The sequence below is a fragment of the Lonchura striata genome, chromosome 17 (assembly GCF_050655825.1).
Source record: "Lonchura striata isolate lonStrDom1 chromosome 17, ASM5065582v1, whole genome shotgun sequence".
Classification (NCBI taxonomy): domain Eukaryota; kingdom Metazoa; phylum Chordata; class Aves; order Passeriformes; family Estrildidae; genus Lonchura; species Lonchura striata.
In genome coordinates this window covers 13,670,029-13,692,474 of record NC_140719.1, presented here as the reverse complement: position 1 = coordinate 13,692,474, position 22,446 = coordinate 13,670,029, and the positions used below count along the sequence as shown (strand labels likewise).

Genomic DNA, 22,446 nt, shown 5'->3' with positions numbered 1-22,446 from the left:
CCATAAGCTACAGATACCAAGGATTTGAATTTCAGCTTGCAAGTAACTTTAAATACCTTGAGAAAGGGGATGGTGTGGCTGGTTTAGCTGTGCTAAGCTAAGCCTGCAGTTCAAGGGAGCTGTGACACACACAGCAATGCAACCTACACAAAGCTGTCAAGCCCAGGAACTGCTTGAAGCAAGGTTGACAGAGGGGCTGGGAAGCATATGCTGTGGGGAGCAGCTTGCTGTTCCTTTGCTGCACTTCCAGGGCACCTCCTGTCTGGGCTGCAGCTACTGGAATATTTCTACTTGCTGTTCAAACAATGCAACCAAACCTTTTGATCCCAAAGTGTCATTATTAAATGTCTGGATCACAGAAGGTATTCCCTCTGTTGGATGTCAGACTAGAAAAGCAAGGATCAGCAACCTCCCACCCCTCAGGACCTGTATCCTGATTCTAGCATACCTTTACAAGGTCCTTTACAACATCCATCTTGTTGAGCAGGAGACAAACCACTATAAACCTTGCATAGTAACGCAGCTTCTTGACCACTAATTCGGGCCTAGACACAACAACAAAAACACCACAGCCAAACCTGAGATTAAAATAGAACAGAAGCAGGTAGCAGGGCTAAGGGAGAGGAGGAGTTTGAGACCACAGCAGGGCTGAACATTTGCAGGTTAAGAGCTCTGACTGAACTCACGTGGTGATGAATAGCCACCTGGCTGCTTGGAGGTTTAGTTAAAATTGAGCACAGGGATATAAAAAATAATGTAAGAAAGCAACAGCCTCCTTACTTGACAGGGGCATGGGAGTCAGATATCATGGCTAGCTGTTCAAACCCTGCTGTACTGCAGTACGAGCTGCTGCTCCCCTGAAAGGCCTGATGAGAATCAAATAGACTCCTTTGCTCCAGCCCAGCTGACCCATATTCCACCCACAGCATTCCAGCTCCCAGCACTGACACTGCTCAAGATTTTAAATGACAAAAATTTGGGGCTCAAAGCCTTCTATCCAGGACCAGATAACAGAATATTCTTCCAGTCATACAGAAAAGCTCTTATTTATCCTGAATTTTACAATAGTGGCAGAAGGATTAAAAGAAACTTCCTTCAACAACATGGATTTTATCCCAGTTATGCTCCTACAGTTTATAGCTCCTTGCTGCTTCCACACACCTTTGTAGTCTTGAAAAAACAAGGGCCTCCATTCAGGCATACCTGTCTTCTTTGTTGACCTGGGAGTAGTAGGACCTCTGCCTGATGGCCGAGTAGAAGGAGAAAGCCTCGTTGAGATAGCTGGTTTCGGAGGTGCGCAGGCTGCGGGAACACGGGCATCACCCACTGCCCCGGAGGGACAGGCATGCCCAACCCTCCCTCCTGCCCCCCAGACACCCTGTGCACCCCGGGCAGAGCTCCCTCCTCGAGTGCCATCCTGTGAACGCCAGGCTCTCTCTGGGAAGGCAGCTGTCAGAGCCTGGATCCCATTCAGATAACAATCAGAGCTGCCCACCTCGCACCACACGGACAGGTGATGGGGTCACTGAACAGCTTAAAGGAACACTGAGCTCCCAAACTCGTAAATCACACTTCTGCACAACATTCCAATGCAGCACACGTGGAAGACACTTTGGAGGCAGGAATGAAGTTCTTGGGCAGTACCAGTGTGACCAGCAATGTGGCACTGGGCTCTCAGGGGCCTTTCCCTGCAGCACCCCATGCAGTCCCCAGGGCCCTTGTTCACGAACTGGCATCATGACTCAGCCCAGTCACTGATTCCTCCTGACTGAGCATCCAGACATTTGGCATGCAGCTGCCACTAACCCTGCATTGCCCACTGAATCCACTTCTGTGCTTACTTACTAATAATGGTAATAGAGCTGCCCAATCTTGGAAGCAATTTCCCCAATTTGCCACCTCTTCAACCCATACCGATTGTCCAAAACTTGTCTATGTCGCAAGAGAGAAAAGAAAGATTAAAAGGATTCCCAAATTCCCCAGAACATCCCACCGGACAAGACAAAGAGCCATTGCAGGGCTAAATTCAGCTTTCATTACTGGTGCAGCATTGCCAGCAGCAGCCCCTCACAGAGCCAACAGCACACACACCCCACAAGGGCCATTTATCTTGCATAAACTTGCCAGAACCAGACATAAGTGTGTTGCACAAAATACACACAACAAAAGGTCACCACTTCCCAGGAGAACACTCAGACTATGCAGCCAGAGGAAGGTGTGAAGGATCAGAGCCCACACTGCAGCAAGAGACTTCACACCATTCCAGATTCTGCTCTGCAGAATCCATCACCTCCTCAGTGAGAAATTAAAGCACCACACACTCAGGTAGAGCAAAAGGGTTTGTTAAAAAAGTCACACTGAACACTCTGCAACATTTTAATTCAATAGACTGTGAGCACTGCAGGAAGCTGCTGTTCCCTCCCTTCATGCTTGAACAACACAGTGAAATCTCAATCTTAGCTGGGGCTCTGGGCATTCCAGAGATTAGAGCTGCATTTAAACCCACACAACACATCTGCCTGCAACATTTCCTTACCGGTGCTGCTGTTGGAACTTCCAGAGTTTGGTGTAAACATCAAATGTTCGCCCAAAATAGGACTGCCATTGCTTCTGCCCATACTGAGGTAAATCCCTGCAAGAGACAGTGACAAAAGCAGAATTAGGAAGCAGAATCCTGCTGCAGTCAGCCCAACATGACAGCAGCATGTTTGTGTCAAAGTCAGAACTGCTCTGTTCAGGATTCATTGACATACTTTAGAATTCTGCCTGCACCCAGAACTACAAGAACCATGATTACCAGAGCTTCTCAAAACCTGTCGTTACTGTATCTCTCCAAATAGGAAATCATTACGTTCCTACATGCAACAGGTGTTTGAAAATAACTTAAAATTTTGCTAAAAGAGAAGTAATGTTACGATTATATGCACAGACAGACAAAGTGGACTCTCAAAAGTTCATAATACAGAAAAACCCTACCCAAGAACAAGCAGATGGAAATTAGTTGATACAGACTGATAATATTTATTGTTAGTGATTAAGGGAAGAATTTTTTTTTTTAGAAGCAGAGCCTGTGACATCACAAACAAAACCACTGCCCCACTACCACCATGTCAGGCCAGCAAATGGATGCTCACAGTTAACACCCACTGGGTTCTGTTACAGCATCACCACATTTGTCACCCTCTCACTCACAGCTAGTGACACAACACAACCTGACAACTTCTGGTTTTTCCTGTCACTCTCCAGTGCTACAAGGTGAGTCAGTCAACCCAGTTCAGCTCTGCTCTCCCACCTCCCCTCCATTTCCATGGTGTATTTCCAGCCCACAACTATGATGTATTCCTAAGGATTTTGCCTTTAAACGTTTGTGCTCTCAACCCTCACTCCTCCCATCTCTCAGGAATTACCTGAATTTTTAAATAAATGCAACAGAGTCCCACTGAGCACACATTCCCTATGCATCTACACCAAATCTCTTTCAAAGGAGATGAACAACACTGTAAGTAGATGTAGAACAGCTTCTCCAAGACAGAATCCTCTTTCATTTGATTCAAGATTGATTTCCACAAGGAATGCTCTCTCAAATCACTGTGCTGGTTCGTGCACCACCTTCAGCAGACAGAAAAGCAGCACATTCCACATCCAAGCCTGGAGGGCAGTGCCCAAGCGAAGCACCACCTTTAGGAGCCCTTGCCATGTCCTCTGAAGGAGCCAGAGAAGCAGAGCAGTACACACCATTTCAGAGCAGCATTCTGGCCTGTTTCTGCTCACTGTAATTGCTTTAACAGCACCCGAGGTAGGAAAGGAAATTAATATTCCTCTGCTCGTCAGCCAACTGTACTTCCCACACAGCTTGAAGGGACCTAGCTCAGCTACTACAAGTAAAATGAATCCCTTACCAGCTACAGCTCTTACCAGCCTGGAAAAGCATTCCAGCACTTGGTGCTGATATTCTATGAAGATGCCAAGGAATCTGTGCAGGATTTTACCAAATTAAAAACCAAAAAAATCCCTTCAAACTTGCAATGGGCTGCTCAAAATCTTGCAACATATGTTGGTGTAGCAAGGGGTAAACAGGAATATGAATATGTGCTTCAGGGTACCAACATCTTTATTCAAATACAGCTTAATACAAACACATGCAAATTTAAAGCATTTTCTGCAAGGAACAATTCACCACCTTCTCTCGTTGTAATAGACGTAAATATTTTAGCTAAACAAAAGAATCTAAGGCACTGTCCAAACACACCCAAAATACAGCACACACTTTGACACAGCAAGAGCTTTAATTCAATTTAATTAGCACATCCACAAGATTCAATGTTGTAGTATCTATTAAAAAAAATAATATTTACAAAACAACACTAAAATGGAGGTTTTTTTTTTAAACTGTACAAATCAAAGTTCCCTGGCACTAACTTATGGAATGCCTGAATGAACAAGTTGACCTGAAGAACCCTAACCTAAAAAAGCACCCTTCTCTCAAACATCAGTACCTGCATAAACTAAAAATTAGACAGGTAACTGTGGGCTGATGATGCTCATGGATCTACCCCTCATCAGTGAGCTAATTAACACACTCACCTGTCACCTCCCCATTCCACACCTTCCTCTACACAAGCCTAAACATCCTAAGCTAACCCACAGACAAAGCCCAGCCCGACTCGCTGCGCTGCATCAGATGAGAGGATGTGGAAATGAGTGGTGCTTTCAGGAGCCCTGCCAGGGCAGTGCCCCGTGCTTGGCACTGCTGTCTGCAGCCACTGCTGCCTGTCCACACGGATATTCCTCCTGCAGCCTGCTCCCCTAATTGCAGCTGGCATAGCTGCACAACACCACGGATTCCTCGGCTCCCCGGGGAACGGGAAGGATCTCCATGGAAACAGACAGTAGCACTTGTTCTTTTGATAGTATTCTGACATGGCTGTAATAAAACTTCATTTATGACAATACAATACTGTGGTTTCATTACAGCTTTTTGCAGACAAGAGCTGCCCTTCCTGCCACCCCTCTACTGCTCTGTGCTGAACGTCACACATGCTGCTCCCATGTACCAAGAAATTTTGCCATGAGAAAACGGATGCATAAGCAAAAGAGGACACTTAGTGCGCTTTTTTTTTTTTAATAGAACATGGGAACGTGCATTATTTGGTGAGAAATAGCCCAAAAGAATCCCAAATCCTCAGCTGACTGCAGAGTGGACTTTTAACACAGCTCCTCCCACCAAAGGAGACATGGAATACATGACCCAGAAGCAATTATACACCCAACTTGAGAGCTCAAGACCTGTGCTGCAACAAGACTTTTCGCTCCTTCCAGATCTACAGGAGGACACCAGAGCAGTGAGCAGAGACAAAGACAGCAGGTTTTCCTGTGGGGTGTGCCCAGCCCAGGCTGCTGCCTCAGCACTGCTCTGGCTGAACATCACTACAAGAGGGAAAAAGGAGCAACCAAACTAATCCAAATGCAGAGATTTGATTTAGGACAGTACAATAGCCTGCAACAACAGGTGGAAACCATTTCCAATTTCTTGGCTTTTAAAACATTACAAATGGGACATGAAGACACAAACTCTGATGTTCTAGAATGATGGGTTTCTCACACTGGGCACAGAAGACTGGTTCTCCTGCTGCACTAGTGGATAATTTTCACAGACAGTCCAGAATTTTATCCAGTTCTTGCTGTACTCTTTGTCTCCACAAAGACCAGCACCACTTATGTGCTCATAATTAATTCTCTGTCAGTTCATTTCAGCCATGCTGCCAGATAACACTGGCTGAAACCCAATTAAAGGTGCTGAGGTGTGCTTGGCCAGCGCCACATGGAAGTTGTCACACAGGGACACTAAAGAGGTTGAGAAAATCCTAGAGACTCAGCAGCACGCTTCAAAGAGGAAGGCTACAATAACTGTAAGTTTAACATTTAAAGCTTTAAAGACATTCACAGTTTTGACAGGTGATAAAAAGAGACAATTTCCTTTTATGTTCATGGGCTCGTAGTAGTTACAGGCTCGTGTTCCCAGAACCTGAGCAGCAGTGGGAGAAAAGTGCTGTGGCACAGAGCCAGAAGGGACCTCCTGAGCCCCCCAGCTCCCTCTGCTGCTCCTGGTGTTCCAGACCTTTCTGCAGCTTTGTTCCCATCCCTGGACGTGCTCCAGCCCCTCAGTGTCTCTCGTACCATGAGGGGCCCAGAACAGGACAAGCTGCCTCACCAGTGCCCAGTACAAAGGGACAATCACTTCCCTAAAATACAGTTGCTGAAAGTCTTTTAATTCCTTGAAGTTTCAGGCTTCTTTGTGCTACTGAGCACATTTAAGCACTTTTTAACATTTAAAAGAAAGTAATACCAATGACAAAACACCATGACAAACTGCTTCCTTACACTCTCCCTCTTCCCAGCCTTTTTCAAGAAAAAAGCCAGCAGGAGTGGGGAAAGGGGAGAGCCATTGCAGCATACTTCATTAGCAGCTTATTCTAACTTATAGCCCAGGGTAGAGACACTAGGAAGACAGCCCCCCTGGGCTATCCTAGCAGGCACAGCCACAGGAGATGCTATCACTGGGAGCACCAGCACAAAGTACACTTTCGAGCAGCAACCTTGGCAGACCATCATATGTTTTCCTCAAATGCTGTATTTGGCATCTGTATTGGGAAGAGAGGAAGGAAATGCTACTGAAACAAAGACGTGGCAGGCTGAGCCCTTGCAATTTTTGGCAGCAGCAACAGCTAAGCAGCTGCCAACACAGCTATAGGCTCAGCTCCCTGTAGCTGAAGTGCCCAGAGGAGGTTTTGGGAAGGAAATCATTGCTCTCCTTTCCCTCCCCCATCACTTCTTTTCTATGAAACGTGGTAGGGGCAAGAGAATAGCATAAAACACAGCAGCAAAGGCTATCATCATCTTCAAAACAGGAGGTGTCAGGCATGAATCAAATGCATTTATTATGAAGCAACTGGACTAAGAACTGGGATGCTTGCCAAGACATTTCCAGGTGAACTCCTCAGAGAACAAGCATTAACAGAGCAGATACCTGAGAATTATAATGTTGCTTTATCCTGTCATTATGCCCACGGGAATCACAGGTCTTAGAGGTGAAATGGTGGTCAGGTGTAAGAAGTAACTGTGCCAGGCTACAGTAAGGACAGAGGTTCCTGTTCTGCAATACTCCTAGTTTTGCACAGCAGAACTGGCTGCTTAAACCCATCTCTATTTTTATTTGCTATACTTCATCCAAAGGTATTCTCCATTTCCTTTTCATTTAGCTGGACAAGAAGGTTTCTTCCTGGAAAGTACCATGGATACACTGAGAAACTCCATCTCTCATCTCGAAATCTGATACAAGCAGTACCTCCCTCCATGGTAAAGGAGGCACAGAATGGCTGGAGGTTCTCTGCCACCTTTGTGATCTGAACTGAAGCAGCACACAGCCACACATGTACTGCGCTCATTTCAGGCCAAAATTTCAAGCAAAACCCATCAGAAAGCCAGTGTAATGTCATATACAGTCCTGGAAATCCTGGTCTCAAGATCTCAGTTCTTTTGCTTTAGACTGTCTTTCATGGGGGCTCAATCACCAAGAACTCCTTGTCTCTACTGCCCGTTTGCCATTCAGATTTTGGAGCACAAACTGTTTGTTTTGGATTTGGTAATCAACTTCTAAAGCACATGAAAGGATTATCAATAGCAGGGGGCGGAGGAATTAAAAGCATCTTTGCTAACCATCTGTGTTTGACTAACAGCAAGCTATAAGGGCCCAAACATACAGCATTACTCAGAGAGCAGTAAGAGGCTGAACTGCCAACCAGATATGAGCTCAAACCCCTGTTACTTAAGAGACTCTACAGCAAAGCTTAGAAATAAAGCAGCTTTGGATACATGCTGTTTAACTCAGCATATATTGACATAAACAGGATATCCATGTTACTGTCCAAACCTGTATTCCCCTGCAGACAAACCAGTTGGACTTTCCAGCTGTTGTTGCAGCTGCTTAGTAGATAAATGTAGATTTTACCTTTCTCCACAGTTCAGATTAAGCACTTGTTTCAGCAGACACATACAGGGTATGGTTTTGATGTTTCTGTTTATTGCTTCCTAAATTTCTTCCCTAAAGAAATTCCCTCTCCTCCTTTCCTCCCAGCCAGAAAAATCCTCCTCATTCCTTTCTTTTTCCACATAGACAGTAGTGGTTTGCATTTGCACACTGTGGACTGCACACAGTCACACCTAATCCTTAACTGTGGCCTTCAAACACACCATTTCAGCAATAATCACATCAATTTCATGGGATATCCAAATTCTAGTTTACTATTAACTGGAGCCTCTGCTCCTACAAACATTCTTACATACACGGTCCAAAAGTACCCATACAGAGGTTCATTATTCTCTCCTAAACAAACTTACTGGGTTTGGGTTGAAAATGTTCACTGTACTGAGTTCAGCATCACTACTGCAGTGTGAGTTCCCAGGCTTTTCTGATGGAATACTGTCAAAAATCCACTAACCTTAAGCCATTGAAGAGCTGCTTAGATTTATCCAATAAGTAGCAAAAGTCTGTCACCGTTTTTCTCTCTGCTTGAGGAATATCATCTTCAGCTCCCCCTGATGACATGGTTTCTTTTAGGGCAAGCTCAGTCCTATGAAGAAAAAAACAGCCATATTACTCAAAAATCAACGGCTGCCATGACCTCATCCAGACTGAGATGCACGTTCAGTTCCATGGGGATGTAACACAGAGCATGCAGTTCTCCACAGGTTACTCTGCTCAAGACTCATTAAAAAAAACAGCTGATAATCAAGGCATGGGACTAATTATTGCACAATGCACTAGTTAACAGAGCAAAATTAAAAGCAACAATAATAGTCACAAAAAAAAAAACCTCTTGAGGACTGTCTTCACAAACACAAAACTGACAATGAAAGGACTGCAGCACAAACAGCACTTGGGTTTCACACTTGGAAAAAGAAATCCTCTCCGAATTTGCCTTCTGCAGAGGTATTTATCCTGCAGCTGTATTTAGAGACTAGCCTCAGTTGTCTTGACATTTCATTTTCCTCTGTTACTTCTGAAAACTGTAGCTCAATGGCTCCTATTGCTAAAACAAGGCAAATTTAGCCAGAATGCTAAAAAGCACCCTACCATCCTTCCTCTCTGCATCCTCATGACTGTTTCATTCCATGGCTTGCACTGCCCACAATCATACCTACAGATCCATTTTTACTCTTTCTATGAGTAAAATTTTATATTGTACTATAATCACCCAAAAAAAAATCTAAGATATAATGTAGATAATAGTAGTATTGAGTAAGTAAGGGAATGTGAAAGTTTACAGAGGCAGAGTGGCTTTTAAAAATCTTACTCTAAACATACACTGATCAAATTATCCTTTTGAGCATATAAAGATGAGCTAGATTTTGCAGCAGAAAGAACAATGAAACAGCTCTGGAAATGGCTGCTAGGTCTTCAGCTCTGCCATGCTCAGGATTTTTGTGCAAGATAAACACACCTCTAACTGGGCACATGCAGAGCTTTTACTTCTAGCAGCTTCTCTGCCAGTTCTGGTGTATTTCTGTTAAGCAACAGGTTTCCATTTGTGCAGCAGCTCTGTTGGGATGCTATTTGCACAAACAATTACCTACATGTCCCAGTCCAAGCCAGGAAATGGCAAAGCTCCCTCTTTCCAGACATCAGGAAGCACCCAGAAGCATCTTTCAGCAACTGCCACAAAATATCCTTCACAATAACTGAAGAGGCTTCAGAAATGCCTCCCTGAACAAATACCTCACGCCTAACAAATGCAGGAGAAACTGGCAGTTTCCACACAGCTTTTGGGGTAAGTTAGAGGCCCAACCTGCCAGCCAAGCAGTCTCATGATTCCCCAGTTTAGACAAGATGCAGCCCACAAAGATTTGTTTTTACACACCCATGTGAGAGCCCACCAGAACACCAGTGCAAGGCCATGGGGGCACTGCACAGACCACTTGCTGAAGAGTTCCAGAAAAAGGAAAAAAGCATTTCTGTATTGTCAGGTAACTGCAATATGGGTGCCAGAGTCCAAAACAATACCACCCAGATGTCACAAGCTTTGGGATGAGCCTGGCAAGAAGGACGTGAAGACTGTGAACACCAGCCTGTGCCTGAAACCTCCAAACATTCACATTTACACAGCACAGAACAAACAACACCAAGTACTTAAAGCACCAACATATGAGATTGAAGTGAACAGTGAGACCTAAAAAACAGATGTCAGAAGCAGCCAGGAGGTGATCAGGAATTTCAGGAAGAGGGACAATACCCCAGGTCCTGTGTGCTCCACAGCAAGGGTGACCTAAATCCTGCAGCGAGCCCGTAGGTTCTGTGCTCCACCGTGGCAGTTCAGGCACTCCAGAGCAGCTTCAGATACATTTGCAAAAATTGAGGAGCTTGCTTAAGTTGCAAAGTATGTTTCATACAATCTAGATATCAGTCTTTTAATTTCATGGCAGAGAATTTTATTTTACATCACCCTTAAGTCATACTACCCAACAACCCCAACCACGGCCAACATAACCTGTGTCAGCCCTGGCACAGGCAAATAAAACCAACTAGGCTTTGGGTTGTTTTTTAAAACCAAGTACTTCTCACATGCAAGGAGTCGTTCACCAGACCCACTGTGAAGAGGCCATTTATGCAATCAGTAAAAGATACACAAGAAAATCCATAGCCTGCCAATGTGAAAGGTATCGGAAGGCTGGAGAGACACATGAAGCTGGCTTTTCCAGCTGACAGAGGAGGAAAATAGAATTAGTTATCTCATGCACTGGTTCTGGCTTACCATGCTCTGAAGGGGGTGGTATTTGGTGCTGTACAAAGGAAGAGCTACTATCAGGAGCAGCTCGGGAGAGGAGGAGGTGCTCCTGCACTAAGGACTGTGTTGTAATGCAGCAGCAGTACAGACAGGAGGGAGAATTATTATTAGAACAGCAAGTGGGCACAGTAAGGGGAGGAATACAGCTCCTTTCCTAAGGGACTGCTCAGCTCCAAATGAACAATGTAAATAAAAAACAACCAGGAGCACATCCACAACGGGGACCTCTCCTTCCCTTTGATACTAGAAGTTATCACATGGATCCCTGCTTGTCTGCAGACAGACAAGTTTTGACAGCTCAACTACACCAGGAATATCACCTACTTTATTTCTTGTTCTCTGTTTGATGCTGTTTGCTTTCTTTCATGCAAAAGAAACTGTTGGGCTGTTTTGCATGACAATTTTTCTTAAGTAACACATTAAAAAATGCTCTCCAGAGTCTGCAGAAGGAGACATTGAAACACTGGTTTAAAAGACTGTTAGAATAAGTCAGAAAATGGTGGCTTCCAGCAGAACTTATTCTCTCAAAGACTTTGCCAGCTCCTCAGGCCATACAAGGCAGAAAGCCCGTGCTCGCCAAGCCCCACACTTGGTGTGCCAGGTTCTTCCCGACAAGCCCTCAGAACACACAATTCCAGGTTTGCTGAATGCAATACATTACTGGATTTTACAAATTCATCCCATTGCAGCACCCATGTAGCAAAGCTTCACGGACACCCCAGAGGATGGCAGTTAAAGCTGGAGCTGAAGGGAGGAGGGATATGGGACACGGATAGAGGTTTCACTGTGCTGGCCAGTATTTTTAAAGTCAGATGTCACTTACATCACACACATCTCCACTTCCCTGTGGTTTGCTGTCTTTTGGCTAAGGTTTTCCAGGCTTAGCTGGAAGGGAAAGCAGTGCTGAAGTTAATGGCATGCACTCCCTGCTGGCCCTGCCCTGGGATTCAAGCCTGCAAAGCAAGGCAGGCTCCGTGAGCCTGAGGGAAAGCTCTGGGTCAGGGAAACCAAGCTGACGGTGCAAGTCCAGCATGGATGTGTCCAGTAAGTGCATTACCTCCTCTCAGATTTGCTACATAGCCAGCATGTCTGTGAGCTGCCATTCAGCTGCCTCCTGGAAGGGATGGCCACAACTCCCCACCGACGTGTAGGAACAAAGGGAACCTCACACACTCAACGTGCAGCCACGGTGTAACCACAGGGCACAGGAGGATGTCAGAGGTCTGTAAGCTCATGTATCAGTGAGGACAGGCAGAATTAGGAGCAGTTTCCTGAATACAGCACCCTGACCTCCTGACAGAACACTTGTACGACTCAACTGCCTTCTTTTAAGCCATCACTTCTTCTCAGTTATGGAATCTTGACTGGCTTTCAAATGTTTCCCATTCCCTGTTTAGAGGCACAAGTAGTAACCAAAAACCAAAAGGAAACACACTTTGTTCATCTGTCTTGTTGATACAGGATTTTCCCCAAAGATATTCCTAGAACTGCTCCCTACAAAAACCAGTGGTGGAAAACACATTCCAGTCTATCAGGATTTTAAAGCTGTCAAACCTTGAGTCACAGACCAGCTCTCTTTCCACTTTTCATCCTGACACGTCTCCCACAGCATCACTGCCAAAAGGGGATGTGACACAAAACCAGGCACCCAGCTGGTATCTATTCCTTATCTGCAAATTTAACACAGATAAAACTAACCTCCTAATCGTCCATACACAAAGCCTGGAACCATCATGTCTCAAAACTCTGTCAAAAACCAGCCCATCTTACCTTCACCAAGCAGGATGCCTACCTTGGCTCCCTGTCTGCCTGTCCTTTTCTTCTGCAGACTGGCACACTCATGTCTCATGTTTTCTTTCAACGCTACACTTCACGTTTTGGGAAAACCATCTGTGTGTTTCCATGTGATCTGCTCAGAGTGCTAGTCCTGACAGAGCCTCAGACAACACAAAATGCATTAGAAACCAGATTCATTCCTCTTGCCAGAATACCTAACTCTCCATCAAGGGCCACTGCTCTGAAGTTCCCAAGACACCACTCAGTTCTGCCCAAGAAAAATTGAAATAAATAATTAGCAATTTCCCCAGACAGGCACTGAAAACCTCACAGCCTGCTGGAGTCAGGAATTCAGAGGGAATGGCAATGAGCAGTTATACATCAAACCATTTCTTTACAAAATGTAGGCAGGAGGAGAAAGATTTCTTTACGATTCCAAGATTTTTCGTAAAATTTGGAGCAAATCACAGACATTCCTCACCCCAACCACTGTTCACCTCAGGGCACGTCTGCACTGCAGTGGCTGCAGCTCTCCTGTTCCAGCAGCTCACTGGATGCTGCGGGAGGCATCTGGGAGCAGGCTGAGCCCACACCTGAGCTCCTGGCAAGGCTCAGTCCCGGGGGCCAGCAGTGCCCAGGGCCAGCTCAGAGAACAACCCCAGTTTGTGCCCCAGCTCTGCCCAGTGCTCTGGGGACATGCTCGTGGACTGCACAAGGAAAAGGACACAGCCTGGGCTTTAGGGACACTTTTGTCTGAATGCCACAATGATAAGCAACTTTAACTTAAGAAACAGAAACAAGTAGCTGTTGTATTTAACTGGTAATGTTGGTCAGATCATATTCTCTCTGCCTGGATGTTTGTTACTTCAAAGGGCACTAAGGAGAAATGAATTACTGACTTTATATACAAATTACAGTGGGGCTGGCAAAATCACCTGCAAATGCAACTATGTCTAGCAACTACCTCCTATTGGGAATTCTCCAAGAAACTGGTTTTCCTACTAAAGTACACATTTTTACAGCTAACCTGCAAAAATACTGCTACCTCTAAAGATTAGGGGGAGGGCGGTCACTTAAAAAATAATAAAAAGACACAAACCCCAGTGAGCCTGTGTATGAACACACCCACACGCCTGTGCACGAGCAGTCAGGGCCAGCAGTCACTCCTGCAGGGACAGGGAGCCTGGTCCCACATTGACCTGGATTGATCCTTCCCTCTGCATCCCAATAAACCCAGCTCTCCCCAGCACAGGGAAAGCTGCCACTGCCCTGGGGCTCCTCGTGTTCTGAGGGGCTGGCCAGATGCTTCCTACAGCACAACAATTTTCTTCTGTCTGTCCTTCCCTCTAATCGATGCACTAAACACATTACTTCAACTTCTTTTGAATTTTGTGAAAACTACTCACTGGATATCTTCAGGACCCTTCCCCCTAGAGTAACAAGTTACATCAGACAAGGGATTTAAAAGCTGCTTAGAGAAGAAGAAAAAAGAGGAAGCCTAATCGTGCAATTGCATTCCTAAAAAAGGGAAAGGAGCGGGCAGGGGATAAATAAGACAACAAGATAAACCCACACACGCACATTCCCCAGCTGCAGCCAGTGGAAGTGGCAGAGAGCAGGCACTCACAGTTACACAAGAACTGTTATACAAGGTACACAAATTTTATTACTGCAAACTGAAAGTCTACTACTCTCACATGAATGCATAATTCCTTCCTCAGCACATCAGAAGATGAGAAGATCTGCAAACAGCCTCACAATAAGAGCAGAGTTCAGGGGATCTGCCATCTCTGCATTACCTGTGAAATCTCGTCAGGAACAGTCTCATGACTTCCTGTAGGAAAATAGGCAACACTACAAATTCAGCTCCATTCCAAGTCAAATGAGTCGGAAAATACAACATGCAGTGTCGATCCCATTATTTTAACCTCAAGTAAGTGCTTCGTCTGTAGAATCAGGCTTTTCGTATGTTTCAGACGTATTTAAAAATCCTTTTATTGCTTAGAAGCACACCTGTCTGTATGCAGAACTGCAGTTTTGGCATCTTTTCTCTCAGAAAAAAGCGGAGGTGCTCATTAACATCATGCCATGGAAACCGTGCAGTCCCTTCCTGCCTCCCACACCTCAGCAGCAGACTCCTCTGAATTCGCTCCGGGCCCACTCACTTTGAACACAAGAGACATGATCTCACCACGGGATGCACGTGGCCTTCGAGCGCCTTCAGAACACAAAACTTTCGCTTCTCTTCTTTATGCTTCTGCCACTGACAATTTGTTCCACCTTTGTCTGTTCTGCGCCCTCTGTGATCCCTCTTTCACTGCAGTTCATGACCTTTTGTGTATAGGATGAACAAAGGGCACAGGCTAAAAATGTCATCACAGTTGGGCCTCTGCTCTTCTACTGACTTCACTGCTTTGCTATTAAAAATAGGCTCAAGCTCAAAGTCAGACCAAAGAAGAATTTCTGGGTCATCAGAGTCTAGGAATCTCCAGAAGATGGTGCAGAAGCAATGTGGAAGAGGACACAAGTGCTTCTTTTCATCCAAATTCAAATCATGAATCTGTCGTGGTGCCTCCATACCACCTACATGGTACTTAGCAGTCATTTGCTTTGTATGAAAGAGCAAGAGGAAAAAAAAACATCAGGCTGGCCCACTCTTGGCAAGGGTGGGAGGGTAGAAAGGAGACAGAAAAACACCATCAGCTGTGGCAGTGAGCTGTGTGTATTTACATTTCACAGGCTGAACTATTTAGTGGTTTATTTACACACAATGTTCTTGGAGCAGCTAAAATGCCAGTTGTGTTTTATCTCGATTTTGTGGCAATGAGCATAAGCCACAGAATCATAGGAAGAGTCTGCAAATGAGAGCCGAACCTCCTACATCTGGACAAGCACACGAGCCACTGTGAGAAAGGAGAGAGATTTTGGGATCACAGGCACAACAAGGGCTGAAATGCATTAGTTATGACAAGACACCAAAATACAACCCAGGGACTGGAAAGCAACGACCCAGTCACAATGCAACAGCTCGTGCTGCAGGGATTGCACATGCCAGAGTAACCCTCAGAGCCAAGCCAACCTGCGGCACGGCACGGCAGCCTCGGGTCCCTCCGGCTGCCCCTCCATGTTAGAGCGAGGAGGGAATTGCAGTCAGCTCCATTTTATGCACATTTGATGGCAAGACGCCAACACAACTGTTGACTGAGCCAAATCTGGGCCCCCTTGAACTAAGCCATCACCTAAAGCAGGGTGGAAAAGCACATGCCTCTCGCCTTCCCAGCAGCCAAGTTCCTGAAAAGCATCCCAGTTACAAGAAAGATTTTTCTTTCTTTTCTCTGACTACAACTGATGTTTTAACTCTTTTATGTACACTCATTAATTTGAAATTAAACAGCTAACACGGAGCTGCATTGTACAGCAGTGGGACGGAGAGGCCTCCTTCCAGCGAGCCAAATAATTTACTGGCTGGCCCAAATGGCAGCTGAGGCCAGTGCCCGATCTGGAGGGCAGCTATCGTCACACTCTGCAGCCTGCTCCCAGCCTCGGCCAAGGTGCCAGTGGCTGCCTTCCAACTGGAACTGTATTCCGACAAAAGGGAATGCAGGACGAGCTTGGGAAAGCTTCCTGATCCCTTCGGTTCTCTTCTTCCCTCCAAGCCGGTGTTTGGTGGGAGCTGCCAGCACACTTGGGAGTCACAGGGAGAGCATCGCCACTCTGGGAATTCACCTTCCTGAGCAGGTACTGCTCCTGAGCCGGGCCTCTGCCTCGCAGCAGAGAAATCCCTCTGCTGACTTCTGCTTTAATTATATTTTAAAAACTCAGCTCCTAGGCTGCGTTCCATTATATTAATAGCAATAATTAAAAATACTTCAGACAACAAGTCCTCTAAACCTGCAGCTCTATCCAGGCTTTCTGGCATCGCACACTTCCTTTCCTGACTGACATCCTCAGGGAACCAGACTGATGGTTACTCTGCTCCATCCCTACTGCAGGGCTGTGCTGCGTTCTCTCAGCACATGTAAGCTGCAAGGTAATATTTGTGTTGGCAACTTCCTTACATACTTTACAGAACCAGACCTCCATTTGACCCTCAGTGCAGCTCCCACACACGACTTGGTCCACTCCTTTGAACTGTCTCCTCTTGCTGCAACACATGCTCCATTCCATACCTCTGTTTCCAGCCTGTTTTAAAAACTACACAGCTTGAACAGAGCTTTTGTGCTTCAACAGGGCACCTTAGCCATAAAAGCCAAGCCTGCAGAATGTTCTTATGCAAGAACACCAAACAAAATTATTATAAAATCTGCTTGTACAGGTCTTGATACTTGATATTTGTCCTTCTCCCAAGATTGCTCCAATGGAAGCAATCATTTTTATGAAAAAATGAGAACTGAGTAAAGTTCTGTGTAAAAAGACATCAACATCCAGGTTTTATGGTTAGAGTCCAATAGCTGTACTGTGCTTTAGGGGACTAGTGGGGGTGTTGGGGGTTTCTGTTTAATATTAACTCCATTGCAACCCCTTAGACAGTAACACCACCTCAGAACAGACTTTCACACCAGAGATCTTTCCTTACCCAAAGCAAACCAAGCAGAATAAAAGATAAGCCAACAAAGTAACGTGCCCAGACAATCCAATGAATTCCCATTATCCATCTGTGCCGCAGCACATCATCACCAACTCCATTTAACGCCAACAGAGCTAAAGCAGAATAAAAGTGATGCAAGAAGAGGGGAGATGCGAGTGGCACACGGCGGCGAGGCAGCTGCAGTGCGAGCAGGGGACTGTGCAGAGCATCATGTGACAGGAGCAGCAGCGTGGGAGAGCTGCAGCCCCCGGCTCCCACCTCCCCAAACCTGCGCCCCCCCTGCCAGGCCATCTGAGCCCAGTGCAGAACCGGCTCGGGTTAGAAGCTTCTCGATGTTCTGAATCGTTACACTCCATTTTTATTACTTCCCTCCACAAAATAAAACGGGCACACAGAAATGATTAACAATGAGCTTCATGTTCCTCCCGCTGGAATGCACTCTCAGCATCTTTATCACTTGTAGATCGACTTTCTCAAAAGAGCACAGAACGCAGTATCGTTCTTACACATAGAGCAAAGCCCAACTAGACATCGTTGTGATAAAATATTCCCTTGTTTGTAAGGGACATGGATTGCCAACTGAATTTTGATAGTGTAGTGTAGCTACATATCAAGACAAAACAATGATCACATTCTCCTTTGTAGCACAACATTCCCTCTCTCCATATAGTTTGAATGGTTTTTCTATTTTCTGCAGTAAAGGACCTGGCCATCACATTCACGACTGTCTGTATTGCTCTAGCAGCCCAGGATGACTGGAGAATAATGCTCTCTGCTCCTGGTGAAGTGACTCACTCTTTCTTTCATTTAACATAAATCGTGGTCCAATTTATCCAAACATCTTGAATGAGACTGTATAAATCTGATTTGAAAATGAAGCCTCTTCTTTCTACACACACGATCCCCAGCAGGGCACCAGGCTCCCGAAGTGCTTCCTCCACCGTGCCAGGGACAGCACAACCACCACACCACGGGGTCAGGCGGGGTGAGGAGACCCCAGCAGGAACTGCACCTGCAGATCCCACAGCAACACCCAGGATGATTTTCTACAATTTGCAGTCCTGCTGCCTGCAGGAGCAGAGGGAAGCACACGCATTCAGGGAGACTCACTCACATTTTAGTCTTCATTGGGTCTCACAGCTCTGCTTTGCATTAGCTTGGACAAGATGCCATGAATTATAGGTTGCATTTGGATAGCTCGTGCAAAATCCAGATTTTATTTTTTTTTTAATATTAAGGGGTCCATTTTGCAGCTTGAAGGACTAGAAACGCTTGGCCCAGACAGAGCTAAAGCATAGAAGCTTGGAGTCTGGTTATTAAATGACAGACATGCAACTCAGACATTGATGAAAACAGGTCTTATTCTGTGGTGGGAGATTAGACCAAGAGCCGAAAACCTGCAGCCTTGATCTTGAATGCTTAAACAGGTTATGGACATTTTTATAAGGCAAGAAATTTGAGGGGATGACACAATATAACAACCACCCAGCTTCTATCCCCAAGGGCATCTCATGTCACCTACTGCTCAAGCCACCTCTCTGTACACAAACAAATAAAAATCGGTGACAAGGGAACTGCTGCGATGGAAGTTTAAAATCAGAACAAACCCATGATGATTCCATCGAACCGGCAGCTTGGCTATCCAGCACTGCACAGACTGCTGCCGTAAAATCCTGCAACATTCCATCCCAGCGGGCTCGTCTGCCGATGCCGACCGGCGCTGGCTGTCAGCGGCGTGCCCAGCACCGGCAGCCTCGCCCGCCGCGGGCGGGAAGGGAGCGCGAGGAACGGAGAAGTTAACGGGGGATGGCTCGGGCGATCATCGCCGCTACGCTGCCAGCCCAGGCCTAAGCGTCAGACGTGTCACATCGCGTTCCTCCTCTCCGTTACCAGCAAAGACAGCGGCGAGCACGGCGCCGTGCCGCCGCCGGGCCTCGGCGGCTCCCGCCCCCGCCGCCCGTCATCGCGGCACCGGGCACGGACCCGCCGGGGCACCGGGGGATGCTCCGCGCAGCCCCGCCCGCACCTGCCGCCTTACCTGGGCTGCCACGCGCGGCGGGGCTCTTCCGCCGGGCCCGGAGCTCTGCGGGGGCGAGACCGCGGTGAGGGGCGCGCCGCCGCCGGGCCTGCCCTGAGGCGCCCGCAGCCGCCGCCGCCGCTCCCGCCCGCCCCCGCCCCGCCCGCGCCCGCCCGCGCCGCCGCTCCGCCCCCCGCACCTGGAGGCCGGGCCGGAGCGGGGCAGGCGCCGCCGGACGGTCCCGCTCACCGCCCGTACCCGCCGCTCCCGACCACGGTGCCGGTCCGGGCGCGGCCGCAGCGCCGCCGAGGTTCGGGGAGCGCGGCTGCCGCCTCGCGCCGGTCCGCGCCGGTCCGCCCCGCCCCCGCGCGCTCCTATTGGCCGCGCGCCCGGGCTAACGGCGAGACGGCGCTCTGATTGGCTGCTCCGGCCGTCAATCGAGAGGCCCCGCCCTCCCGCGCACTGCCGGTGAGGCGCGGCGGCTGCTTGGATACGGCGGCGGCGGCGCCGCGGGGAGCGAGACCGGCCCGTCTGTCCGTCCGTCTGTCCGTCCCGCGCGGCCGCCTGTGCGCACAGCCCTGGCCCTGGCCCTGCCCCTACCCCTGCTCCGCCGTGCCGCGGCGGCCGCTCCCGCCACGCCCGCCATCACGTCCCCATCACTGCCGGTGTAAGAGTGCCGCACCTCGGCCAGCGTGAGAACACCGGCTGCGGTCTGACCGGGCTCCGGCGGCCGGGGGACGGCGGGGGCGGCAGCCGCAGCAGCGAGCGGTTCCCGCGGGGCTGCAGCCCCAGAGCCCGGGGCCGGCCGTGCCTCCCGCCCTGCCTGTCAGCGCCCGGCAGGGACCACCGGGGCTCCTCCCCCCGCCTGCGCGCCTTGGTACGGTCCTGCCGCGGCACCGCCCCCGTCCCTGCGCCGCTTCCGCCTTTCCGCCGCCGCCATGGTGAGAGAGCCGGGCCGCGCTCGGGAATCCGCCGGCATCCGCCGGCATCCCGCGGGAACGGCACTCGGGGATCCATCAGCATCCTGCGGGAACGGCGCCGGGACCCGCCGGCAGTCGGGACCGGGAGTCCCGGCAGTCCGCCCAATCCCGCGGGCCCGGGGCCCGCACAGGGGCGGCGCGGGGCTGAGGGAGGGCGGGCGCGGGCCCGGGGATCGGGCGCGGGCACTGACGGCCTGTCCGCCCGCAGGCCAAGATCAAGGCCCGGGACCTGCGCGGGAAGAAGAAGGAGGAGCTGCTGAAGCAGCTGGAGGATCTCAAGGTGGAGCTGTCCCAGCTGCGCGTGGCCAAAGTGACCGGCGGGGCCGCCTCCAAGCTGTCCAAGATGTGAGTGGGGCCGGGCGCGCCGTGCCGAGAGCCGCTGCCGCGGGCTGCGGTGGTGTGTGCTCCGGAAAACCGGCGTGGAAGGGAGCGCGTCCCGGCGGGCCCGAGGCCGCTGTGTGTCGGCTCAGAGGTGCTGGCCGGGCGCTGCCGGTGGTCGCTGCGGTGTGGCTCAGTGTCAGGGGAGCGCACAGGGCTCTGGAGCCCGGGTGCGAGCCTTGGAGCAGCTCCTGCGGGTTGTCCTCACATCCCTCTCTGTCCCCCTGCAGCCGTGTGGTGCGCAAATCCATTGCCAGAGTCCTGACTGTCATCAACCAGACCCAGAAGGAGAACTTGAGGAAGTTCTACAAGGTAAGGACAGGCATTTTCCATAAGTGGCCTTTACATTCTTACCGTTCACAGTTACAAAGTTTGTGGGAAGGATTGCTGCTTAAAAGCTTTAAAACTTGAAAAACTATAATTTATGTTCAGTGTAAAGTTCTCTGGTCACAGTTGCTTTTTAAATATTAGTGCGAGAATTCTGCAGGCTTGGTGTGAGTCTGCTTTTGCAGGAGAGTGCTCTGCCAGCATCCCTTCTGTGGGATGGGGTGAATTTGCTTAGAGATGTAGTTTGCAGATATGCAGATACTCTTTTATTTTAAATTTAATAATTTCACAGGTGACCAAGAAATTCTTCAGTTCGATAAGGTTCTGTAATTTTTAAACTATCACTTCCTGGAATTTGAATTAGGTCATATTGGCTGGGGAAAAAAGATCTTTTCAAGAGGTGCTGGATAACAGGGGCTTGTAAGATCAGGCTTTACTTAACCCTGAGTCAGAGTTGCTGCAGAAGTTACCATCCACTGGTGTTTCTAGTGGAGTCTCCTGAACGTCCAGGCTGTAGTGATGGTCCCAAGGAAAAGGGGCTGGGGTGGGGCTGGTGCTGTGGCAGGAGCTCAGCTCAGCTGCTGTGTCTTTGCAAACAGGGCAAGAAGTACAAGCCCCTGGACCTGCGGCCCAAGAAGACTCGGGCCATGCGGCGCAGGCTCAACAAGCACGAGGAGAACCTGAAGACCAAGAAGCAGCAGCGAAAAGAACGTTTGTACCCAGCCAGGAAATTCGCCATCAAGGCATAGCCCCGAGCGGGGCTGGGGTCTGGGCATGGCTCATTAAAGGGAGTTTGGTTTGGAAGTGTCTCTGGTGGTTTCCTTGGTGGTGGTGGTGGGTGAAGAGGCCATAAAGGAGTCATCAGCCTAATGGAGGGAAATGGGAGGATTCACAGAAAGTGTTTAAACTGCAGCTGCTAATGAAAATACAGACCTGGCAGTTTTATTTTCCTCTGAGGAACAGGCGTGGATGGGTACAGATCTGTGAGGCTGGTTCATCCAAACGTGTAAGAAGTATTTAACCTGAGACTGATGCAGAATTGGAAGCTTTTCACAAATGCTGGTAGTCAGTCAATACTTATCACTATTTATCACAGTTTAAAATTTTATCTTGTCCCAGTGTTGAAGGGTTAATATAAATAAATTAATTAGCTGAAGGATTTTACAGGACATGATGGAAACTTGTCAGTGCTTGGTTCAGATCCCTGGGCAGCTTTTAGCTAAGGAGAACCCCCTTGGGGAAAGTGTCAGGCCAGGTGTTCTCTGTGTGAGCTCAGGGTATGAAAAAAGCTCTGAACTCCCATGGCCTCACAATTGCACACTTTATACCTGCAAAGCACAGCACGGGTTAAATGGTTTGTCTTTGTCCCCCGTGGAGTACTTTGGGACTCAGAGAGGGAATTGCAATTCCAAAAGCCTTTTTTGGTCCTGATTGTGAGGAAGAGTTCCACAGTGCTGCTGGAGCGTGAGGGCTGCAGCACTCATGGTTTGTGTTAGTGCAGCCAATGCATTCGAACATAAAAAATTCCCTATCCATTAG

The 22,446-nt window shown here is 48.3% G+C and overlaps 1 protein-coding gene across 13 annotated transcripts in view; it reads right to left on the bottom strand.

Annotated features, from left to right (window-relative positions):
* SCAI (suppressor of cancer cell invasion) overlaps positions 1-20,565 on the bottom strand; it is a 38,613-nt gene extending 18,048 nt beyond the window's left edge. For 5 of the 13 annotated variants that reach the window (XR_014949235.1, XR_014949236.1, XM_085556383.1 and 2 more), the window contains exons 1-6: positions 19,905-20,564; positions 8,499-8,630; positions 2,537-2,632; positions 1,846-1,932; positions 1,204-1,302; positions 449-545 (exon numbers count right to left, since the gene is read on the bottom strand). Coding sequence is in view for 11 of the 13 variants with exons in the window: in XM_085556383.1 (XP_085412509.1) it covers positions 449-545; positions 1,204-1,302; positions 1,846-1,932; positions 2,537-2,632; positions 8,499-8,630; positions 19,905-20,245 (852 nt within the window). In the remaining 2 variants the exon portion in view is untranslated. Of the gene's footprint in view, positions 1-448; positions 546-1,203; positions 1,303-1,845; positions 1,933-2,536; positions 2,633-8,498; positions 8,631-10,226; positions 14,394-19,243; positions 19,372-19,421; positions 19,565-19,904 lie in introns of those variants that run through there. The other 8 variants (XM_085556389.1, XM_085556390.1, XM_085556392.1 and 5 more) reach the window with 8 other exon arrangements.
* Positions 20,566-22,446: the final 1,881 nt, after the last annotated feature.